General features: G+C 39.9%; 2 protein-coding genes across 2 annotated transcripts in view; both read right to left on the bottom strand.

Moving 5' to 3' along the window:
• The window catches only part of LOC118343134 (chitin synthase chs-1-like), a 21,990-nt gene that overhangs the window by 9,424 nt on the left and 1,771 nt on the right, over window positions 1-10,795 (bottom strand). The gene's annotated exons all lie outside the window — the stretch shown is intronic.
• Window positions 2,565-9,473, bottom strand: LOC118342368 (chitin synthase chs-1-like). The gene is made up of 18 exons (XM_035680877.1): window positions 9,307-9,473; window positions 9,034-9,129; window positions 8,557-8,718; window positions 8,245-8,419; window positions 7,961-8,062; window positions 7,703-7,844; window positions 7,343-7,543; window positions 7,134-7,249; window positions 6,772-6,940; window positions 6,465-6,644; window positions 6,050-6,328; window positions 5,782-5,953; window positions 5,669-5,703; window positions 5,516-5,580; window positions 5,088-5,198; window positions 4,775-4,989; window positions 4,569-4,665; window positions 2,565-3,729 (listed from the first exon to the last, which is right to left on the bottom strand). The coding sequence occupies exons 1-18, from the start codon at window positions 9,426-9,428 to the stop codon at window positions 3,598-3,600; spliced, it is 2,571 nt and encodes an 856-aa protein (XP_035536770.1). The 5' UTR covers window positions 9,429-9,473; the 3' UTR covers window positions 2,565-3,597.

Here is a 10,795-nt window from a genome sequence, read left to right on the forward strand (position 1 = left end):
GGGGGAAAGAAATCAGACCATATGATGAGCCTGTTGTTATGGAAACCAATAAAGGTCTCCTGCAAAGGTGGAGACGATAGGACAATCTCCTACACACATTAAATGGTCACCTGTAAAAAAAACTAAACTTCATAGCAGAAACACAATGGCGTGTTTTGAGAAAAGTTTCACACATTTGACGTTTTCAGTGACTTGAGATTGCTGGGACTTCATCACCTGTCAACAGTGTTGGGCAGGAAGGCATTACTAGTAATAATATTACAGTAATATATACTTTCCCCAGTAACTGTAGTTGTAAACTAAATTACTGGAACAAAAATTTCAGTATAAATATTAAACCAGAAATAATTATTTATTTTTGTATGTGGAAAGAAACTAGCTTGGAAAATAATTCCATTACTTTGATTTTAACAAAAGAAAAGTGGATTTGAATCTGAATTTTGGGTAGAAGGGAGACAATTATTAATGTTTTGGGGAGTAGCAGAAATTATTTTAATTATTAATTATATCAAACAAATGAATATGGCAACATCACTTGTATTTACTGTAAATGCATTGCTCACCTAGACAGACACACTGAACTCATATCAACCTTCGACTAAATTGAAGTAATGGGAAATGGAACAAGGTCAAACCCATTGTTCTTTAATTAGGGGTTTTTCTCACTGAATAAAATTCCCGACAACAAATAAAAAACTTCAAGGAAATCAGCCACTGCATATTTACAGACCAACATGACTGAAGAGTAAAACACTTCCTTAAAGTCTTAAAGTGCAAACTGCTGTAGTAGTCGCAATTCAACCGAAACCAGTGATGTGCTTCACTGATTCTTACGGTCTCCGCAGACAGACATTCTCAGAACTGGAAAACCTCCTACCTCCTTCCTACCTGTAATTTATATTTATTGTCTTTGTGAGTAGCATTGACATATACAAAGAAGGATGATCTGGTGAATGACTGCAGAATGGGTCAGAAAGGCTCCATGTTAGCAAAGGGGACATGAGCCAAACTAAATAACAAAGGTAATATTTTGGTTTTCATTAGTGATTGAATTAGGTGCATTAAGTTACATTGTTGTTAATCTGCACACATCATGTTTATTTTTTTAATAATTCATCACCACATGAATGACAATGACAAATTGACACTAATGAATAAATTAAGTGTTATAACTAAGTTTGTGAACAAAGACCACACCTTGCACTCATTTGATTTCCTTTTAAAACTTACCTAAGCACACCTTATCCGTTCACTCCCCCCTCGACTCAGTTTCCACATCCCTCCCTCCTGAACCCTTTTTCCCCCGTCTCTTATCCAAATACAGGAACCACTGTATTCATTCCTCAACCCTTTATCCCTCGACCCTCATCCCTTCATCCCTCAACCCTTCATCCCTTGACCCTAACCCTTCATCCTTCATCCTTCATCCCTCATCCCTTCATCCCTCAAACCTTTCCCGATTCATTCACCCCTCCATCAGTTTACATTTATTCATTAAGTGCAATACACCTTTCTAAATTTCATACGTTTATTGTTGTGGTCTTTGTTAGTGAAAGGCAGGTAATGATGAATTCTGTCTGGCTGAACCACCTTGGCTAGCTTGTAACTTAATCAGATCATGCTGGCAGAGCTGGATCAGGTCCAGTGACACCTGAGAGGAAGTGCTGGTGCTGTTAACAGAGCTGATGCTGGATCTAACAAAACAATCAAGCCAGAGTGGAACACGGAAGCTCTAAGGAGTGTTACATTTCTGTGATCTGTTTTTCCCTAAAAAAGCTTTTCCTGGCAAGCATTTTATGTGTCTTAGCAGAAAAAACACAGAAGTAACTTTAGTGAAGACTCTGTCCTATGTAGGTGTGCTAGTGAGCAGCACGCACAATGCCAGTAAACCTGCATTTGACAAGCAGAAATTCCCACAAATCTCAAACAATATGACATGATTATGACGAAATAAGCTTATACAGCAGTTTGCAGCTGCGGTTTGTGTGTCCCTCTGAACTGGAACTACCTGCTGAAAGATCACCAGGATGAGGCACACAATCGGCAGATCACAAAACAACAACTCCAAACAAATAAAAAATCAGCTGAATATCTAACTTAAACTCCGATGCTTTTTTTTCACATGTCTCTGGACGATAGTCAGATTTTACAACCAACCAACCTATTTATGTGAAGATACACAGTATTATTATCATCACTATTGTGTTGCTGCGGTTTACATTCCCACAAATGCAAATTCAGAAAAAGCATTATTTCCTGGGTGTATTATAGTATGTATATATGTAATAATACATGTTTTATGTTATTCTACTACTAAATTTAATTATATTTTTGGATGCATGCAGCATGAACTGCAAACTTTTTTTCCCCCAAGTTTATGTTCATTGATATTCAATATTAATACAGATGTAACAATACACAAAGAAAAAGACATACAAGGGTGGCACCAACCACCAACCCTAGTGTCTCATGTAACAAGGTGATATTACTGAAATGAGTGTTGCTTTTGTGTGCAACTGCCAAGTCACCTAAAAATATTCATATCTAAAGATGCATTTAAAAACTTTATCAGAAAAAGCTTTATTGGGAAACAAGAACATAACACAAAACATAGACCTCATCAACAACTCAACTCCAAAAGTAATACAACACAGCATAGACAGTAGCACAGTACTTTACTTTAGATAGAGTCACTTTTTTTATCCTTTATTCAAAAATAAATGTAAATAAAAATTATTACTTAGTATTTGGTAATACTTGTTGGCCAATGTGATTCTTATGATATGCATTATGTCACCAGTAGCTTCTTTTTTTACCCATCAGAGAAGAACTTCAAGAGGAGTTTGTGCAGCATCAAAGCATTTTTACCATTATTACAAGCAATTGATTATAAGAGCAATACAAAGAACATACCACATTTCTTCTAATATGTTGTGAATTAAAGATAACAATTCCAGAAAAAAGGTTAAAAAAGGCACACCTTGTAGCACATGCATACAAATACACTTGATAAAGACGACCAGCAATCACAGCAGAAACTATAATATGGGGTGTGCTGTCCTGATCAGTGCGGTACAGTATTTCACTAACCTCTGTGGCATTTATCTTAAAAAATCCCTGATTTTAGACTTCCCTGATCTTTAGGATTCAGTTAATGATTTACCAAACCTCAGACTGGATTTCTTCACCATTAAAAGAACTTCATGAGTTTCTCTGACAGTAGATGCCGACAGTGTAATTTCTCTTCACATTGTCCATATTGTTTTTAAACTTCATTTATCCATCTTCACATTACAGTTTCATTAAACACAGAAGCAGCAAAGTCAAAGAAAACTAAGATTTAGAGTTTAACTTCAGATAACAGTGTTAAAGTTACTGACCTGATATTATCCTGTCTTGTTTTTAGACAGTTTTTAGAGGTTGTGTTGTTCTGTCCCAGAGTTTTTTTCAAAGCAAGATTTTTTATAAATAAATTGCACTGAACCTAATGTAAACATAACATAAATAATACACATAATAAAGATTTGTTTTGTTCAGATAAAACGTACAGTAGATATTTCAAAGTGCTAAAAAGTGTTGGTTGTGGACAGTCTGTGTTTACACCATAGTCCCTCCATTATTGCTTCTGTGGTACAATGTCGTGGAAAGGTTAAAATCATCATCACTGTCCTCAGGGTCAGACTCAACCTGGTAGGTGGAAGTGGTGCTGGCTTGAGACACAGAGCGGATCTGGGAGGAGAGAGGGAACATCAGTGCACATAAATCCCACCACACCTGGAACACTTCTGGCAGGTGACTGAACCAAACGTCTAACCACAGTAGCAGGAGGGCGCGGTTGATGCCAGTCTCTGCTAGTTTCAGTAATTAAAGAAAAGTATTTGCAGAGCAATTTAATGTTATTTGCGTCTTAGCATGAGTAATTAGAGTGAGGTTGGTCCTACTCTTGTTGTTCTTTATGAAAATTGCTCATGTCTCATCTACGACATGATTATGAATGTCAAAACACAGCAAGGTTCTCTTTAAAGGACAAGTTCACTACTTTTCAACCCAAACTATATTTGCATATATTTTTTAGGTAAAAACAAGTTTTAGCAAAGAAGGCAGGAGCCCTATAGAATGATGGTTACACAGCATAGACTTTATTAAGTGCTCCTGCCTTCTTTTAAAGACATGTCTTGTCTCACACAGTAAGACTTTTTGAAAAGTCAATTTTTATTAGTCTGGAGGCCAAAGTGATCACTCCATTGGTCTGTGCTTGCTGCCGAATGGTGGGTTTATCTGCTAAGATTACTACTGGTGACATTGCACTGTGCGTTGCTATGATTGTAAGGCCTAAGTTGAAAAACTGTTGATCTATCCATTACTGCTATGGTTTGTTTTACACAGAATCTCTTCATTAAAACACAAAGTTTTGTGCCATTTAGCACTATAAATAACAATAAACAAATAATAATTATTATCAGTAGTTCTATTATCATTGCAAGTTGTTACGACAGTAATTGTAGAATAGTAGCAGTAGTAAAAGAAGCAACAACACTACACTACACTACACTAATAGTGGTAAATACCTTTTTGTGTGAAGTGACGTATAATTCTTCTTTTTCAGGTTTCTGCTTTTTCGGCTCTGTTTCCAGAAAAGCTACATAATGTATCAAAGTGTAGATTCTAGATGAACATGAAATAACAAGGAAGTTAGTTTTATAAAAAGGATAACGAATACATTAACATGATTAAAAGCCCATTTCTGTTGAGTCATTTGATGTTAAGTGGTCACCTGTGGTACAGCATCGCAACAAACTGGATCAAAACTGATATAGCAAATCCCAGAATGAACATGAAGCCAATGGGATCAATTTGTACGTCTTCTCCGGTGTACTCGAGTTCGAGGTTGACCTTTGGGAGCTTGATGGAGATGGAGGCCTCGAAAAGCTGGAGGGTAAATGTCCCCACCAGCCACAGGGCATTCATGATGAAGAAAGCGAAGTTTATCTGTGTGTAATTAGAAAAATCGGATTAATTTAAAATGAACTGCGCAGTGGTTCCCTGCTAACAATGAACAATAATTCAGCTCCCTACACCTACTGTACCTTGTTTCTCAGGTCTGTCAGGTCACTGGCAATCTTTTTCTGTTTTTCTTTGTCATCTGGCAGAGGTTGTAGATACTTGTCCTGAAGTTCTCTCCAGAAGTCCCCCTCCTCCTGCAGGGAAACCATTTCTATTAATTATTCTGTAAATGTACTTCACATTGAAGTCATTATGTATACTTTTAGTGGTGTATTCCAAAATTCACCATCACTCTGTTCACTCAGTAAACCCCACAGATAATACAATATTTGTGAAGTGTACAACAAGTGTTCTATTTGTAATGATCATAAATGAGGGTTAGTATTTATTGTTAGTAGTAAGGCATGTTGTGAAGCAGAAAATGGCAAAAAATAACTATTGCAAATGCCCCAATGTCATGTTAAGATCACGGAATACACTCTGCTAACCTGATAAAACAAGACATACACACCTTGTCAAGTGAGTCCTCCTGCAGTTTCATGTCAGTGCACACATTTTGTAGTTGTGTGATCCAACCTGGAGAAAGAAGCAAGACAGGAGGCTATTGGATAATGTCACATTTGCAAGTACGCTGGAATTATTCTTGCAAAATGATTGGACTTACATTGGGCAGGAGAGTTGAAAACAGGCTGCACTTGACTGAAACACAATCAGAAAAATGATTAGTATCATCAAACACTTTGAAATACTGAAATTCAATTGATGATCAGAACTTACTTCTGTTCTTTCTCTTGGATCCGTATGTCCTCCACAATAGTGTTTTGGGGCTGGGGTTCAGACTGTTGGATCGGGTTTTCCTGGCTGACAATGACCTGCTCTTCTCCAGATCTCTGGCTGGATTTCTTGCAACATTTGAGGCATGAAAACAGCCGGCAGAAGGTGCTTTTGGCTGCAAGGGTAAAGATTAGCTTCAGTTTAGTCTGCACTGGTCTAGTGTTGTACTGCGGGTGACATGACAATAAAAGCATTTCAGCCTGATTTCTACCTTTTTGGGCTGTTTTTTGCATTACGTTGGCTTCAGGCTTGGAAGCTCCGGCAGCAGGTTTCGACTCTCGAGTGCCCCAGGACACGTTGTTCATGTTGACCATGGAGTAGATGGTGAGAAGGAGGTAGGCGCTGGGGATGCAGAGGATGTAGAGAAAGCCGTGGAACACCAGCTGGATTTCCTGAGGATGCATTATTGCAGTGATGGTGTAAATCATGGCCATAGAGAGGACAAAAATGCTGCTGGGCGTCAGAATGGTTCTGTCCTTCACCATTGAGCCTGAAAAAAGACATAAACATGGAGAGTTTTTAGCATTAAAGCAGCTTTGAGCAGCTCTTCTAAAAAGAGTTTACCAAGAGCAAATTAAGTAACACACGTGTCTGAATAAGGTAATACCTGTTTGAATATAACTTACCAATAATGGACATCGACACTACCAACATGAGGAATGCATATATGACACTCAAGATTGCTGCAATTGTGATCTGAGTATCTGCCTTGAGTTTGAAGCAAAGACCCAGGTAGATGACAGGAGGTATCACAGCCAGGACCAGGGCAGCACTACCATGCATGTTTAAGATGAAGGACAAACTACCTGGAGATCACAACAGAGGAGGCACATACACAGGACTGAGTGTTACAACATTGGTAGAACAATCATAAGTCCAGTTGATCTCAAAACATTGTATATGAGATTATACCCTGAAACACAAAACACTAACCTGCAATCAAAAGGCAGATGGTGGCGGGGGCCAGGATGGCTGATGTGATGGCAAACAACTGGTACAACATGAAGAGTTTCGACATTGAATTGTTTCTCTTGGAAATAATGTTGGTAGAGCCCAGCAGATCTATCACGTTGGCCATTGTGGACGGTCCCCATCGCCGACGCTGAAGATGGCAAATAATCTTTATTATGACTGATATGGCTTTATGACTTGTAAGTAATAAGATCCACATTCAAATATGGTTCTGAAATGCAGATTCTGAATATTCCAAGCAACAGCAGCTTGTCAAATCTTTGTGGGCATGTCAAGGCCATCATAATATTAGTGGAAAAGGTCTGATCTACTGCAGCACTCACCTGGTTGTAGAGTTCTTTGAAGTCCTCTGGGGCATTGGTGTAAGCATCAGACGCTGCGTTGTATTCCACTCTCCATCCCTGCTTCAACAGCAGAGTGCACAGCCAGCGGTCCTCACCTGCAGGGAACAGAAAATGTATGTATATGTGAGAGGAGGACGACGGAGGGACCGATTGTGAGCGCTATCACCAAGACTTAATGTTGCTGTTACCTTGGTCGTACTGGATGTAGTGGCTCGCCTCCATGGACTTGGTGGAGTATCTCTTCATGACATTGTCGTCCATCAGCGCCTCTGCTCTGAACAGACTGAAGCAGCCGGGGCTGCACAGCACGCAGCCGATCACGTGCTCTGCCGTCTTCTGCAGCCAGTGACTGATAGCGTACTCAAACTTCTGGAACCACACTGCAGGACCTGTAGAGCAAACACACAGGTATTGTAAACCTCAACACAAATGTCTGCCCAGTGCTGTCAATGGTGGATCTTAGATTGATCTGTTCATATGATTGGACAGTTGTTTAATGTTGCATTTTGTTTGTTTTTTCCATTTACTCAATTTGACAATGTGCCAACCTGATCCAGTGGGATGAATCCTGCCACATGCTGCACCAACACGTGGGTACATTCTCAGACGATCAATGAGCAGCATCACAGCAGCTGGCTGGAAGTCTGTGTCCCCATCTAAAGCCAGGAGGTATGTGTTGTGCTTCTCTCTCTGGCAAAACAGAGACAGTTTAATTTGTTTTACATTTAGGTTTTATTTCAAAATACTGTGGATATGGGTTTAGGCTCATCAAAAGAATCCACATTAATATGTTTCTCTTATGTCACCTGGAGGTCTGCTTTCAGCTCTATCTCGTCATCTCCATTCTGCCAGCGTGCATAATATTTGGTCATGAGTTTCCAGCCCAGAAGATAGTAAAGATACATGACCTGGGGAATAAGAAATAACAAAATTGATATTTCTCAGGATTCAAGTGTTCAAACATTGTTGAGTTTAAAATAGACAAATGAAAAGTCTTAGAACATTATGAAAACCCCACATTCTAAATATAAAGTCAACTGTGACACATGTAATTGTATCTTCTGGGGTCTAAAAGTAATTATTTTCCTACCTGAGACCATCTCTTCTTGTGCCGAATGAGTTCTTTGTCCTTGAAGTGAACCACAATATTGTTCCCATGAGGCATGGTGACCTCTAGTCGACCTCCGTACGGTGTGTTTATGACCTTCTGATCAGGGATCTGCTGCTGCTTCTTAAAGAACTTCTCATCAATGTTTGTGAAGATGCTGATGACATAAAATGAGAGAATCCTTTGATAGTAGCTTGTACTTACTGAAGGTGATGTGCCAAATGCTACTGTCAGGTCAAAACTGGACACTTAACACTAAAATGCCCTATAACTACAAACAAACATGATTCTTACCCATAAACTTCTGTTAGGATTTCCACAAGGTTCTTTGCAAAGTTGTTGAGGTGGCGCCTCTGACTGCCCTCGACATGTTTGAACGCATCATCAAAGTAGATATGGGCTTCGAAGGTGAAATCGTTGAACTTTGGGTCTTTCTTCGGTCTGTACTTGTCCAGTCTGCAGTGTTCAGAGAAACACAAAGAGGAACTGTGATAAAGTGCATTTTGGGGATAGCGTACTGCTAAACTGGACACAAACTGTTGGAAAATAAAATCATGTGACAGCAACAAAGTTAACTGACCAGTTGGTTGATGATAATTCCCTTTACACACTGTTTTTGCACTCAAATTAAGCAAATATTTCTACTACTGGTTTTAACTGAATTGAAAGGCTTAAATTATCTTGGCTGTTTAAGCAAGAATCTGATTCATGCTATATGTAGCTGTCTCTATGTTCACAGATAAATTAGAGGAATGGGTTCGTGTAACTCACCTAAATATTGAGATAATGATGTTCAACATCTCATCGTAGGTCTCGTGCCACATGGTTGCGCACAGGTACACCATCGCTGTTTCAAATGTCCTAAATCTTGACATGACAAGATTTTGCAAATGGGAGTAACATCTTTTAAACAGTTTGCAGAAGAAACAGTGTTGACAGCCTAAATTAACCAGCCTAAAAAGTCAAAAATTGAAGAATCAACAATCTTGCTTTAGATGATTCTTTAGGATGAAAATGGAGGAAAATTCCTACACATACACTTACTTCTTCATTTTGTCTTTGGTCTGGATTTCGAATCTGGTGTTGAGGAGCAGCGACTGCTCAATAAAGGCTCCTTCATAAAGCCTCCTGATGAACAGGTCTTGGGTCCTTTGGATACGGTACATGTTGAGGTACCACAAATGGAGGGTTGCCAACACAAGGCCGAGCCACCAGGACACTGCTGAACCTGATGGACAATTAACAAACCAACTTTAGATACTGCAAAGTACCTAAATCTCTACTTTATGATGAGGTTTTCAGTGTATCCAGAAAAATGCAAAGTTAACTGGTAACTCTAGTTATACTAATTACATGGTAGTAGTTTTTGGTCATTTCCATGAGATCTTTCTTTAAAGAAATGGCTCCTGCACAGACCTGGGTACCGTGACTGGCAGGTATATAGAACAGTGTGTGGTGGCCCTGAGAACATATACTCTATAACTATCATAACTATGTGTTTTAGTCTGGTGACTTTATTTTGAAAAAACACATACCTATGGTAAATAATGTTCTATCTATGTATGGTATATATATCTTAAATAGCATTGTAACCTATTTTATTACCTGTCAGCATGCCAAATGTCAGTAGGCAGGGGGTATCGTTGGCAGTCGTCCAGGGCAACACAGAGTGTGGTGTAACAGTCCAGAAACCAGATGGTGGGAACACGTGACTGGGCCGTCAGCTTGGGTTCTTCCAGTTCCACAACTAACATTGCAGCTAGACCTGTTGAAGTTGATGCTTTCAGGTCTCCGCGTTAGACTTATTCTGTTCGAGTCCTGATATAAACGATAAACAGGGATGGATGAGCCAGGGCCGATGACAGCCAGAGAGGCCAGGGTACAAAGGCAGGATGAAGCATCGGTCTCAGGCTGGTGCATGTGCTTATTCTCTCTTCGCTCAGTGCGACCACAGCAAGTACCATATTGTTCATGTGTTCAGCAAGTGGAGAGGAGACCAAGCGGCGCCTGGACCCCAATGGAATGATGGGCATAATTGCTTGCTCACGCCTCGGGAGCGTATAGAGGATCACTATGCTCCCCAGTTTCCAATCTTGGCCAGATTTATCGGGACACCTATAGGCTTCCGAGCACACAGGTCCTGAGGGTCACCACGAATCGGCTGACGCAGCGCTTGGGGATGAGCGATGTGCAGCATGTTTTGGCATGCACTTCTCACATCTTTAACAAATCTTCTTTGAGGAAAGACAGGAGCCTGACTGTTTTCGACTGATTTCCGTCGGTAGAGGTAGTATCTCCCACCAAGTTGAAAGGCACCAAGAAGAAGCTTCTGCAATTCTTCACGTGCCAACCACAACAGCCAACCACACCACAGCTACTTTGCCCCCTCTTTGGGATTGCTCCGTAGGATCGGTTCTTTCTGTGTTGTCTATAATGGTATAGGTGAGATGATAATCTATGGACGCTGAACCCGGCCGTAGTTAATCGAGTGATAAAGGCTATTATGTGAATGGGGAATGGCGCCAGGCGAAGC

The sequence above is a fragment of the Morone saxatilis genome, unplaced genomic scaffold (genome assembly GCF_004916995.1).
Source record: "Morone saxatilis isolate NCDOM2014 unplaced genomic scaffold, NCSU_SB_2.0 Contig9, whole genome shotgun sequence".
NCBI classification, from domain to species: domain Eukaryota; kingdom Metazoa; phylum Chordata; class Actinopteri; family Moronidae; genus Morone; species Morone saxatilis.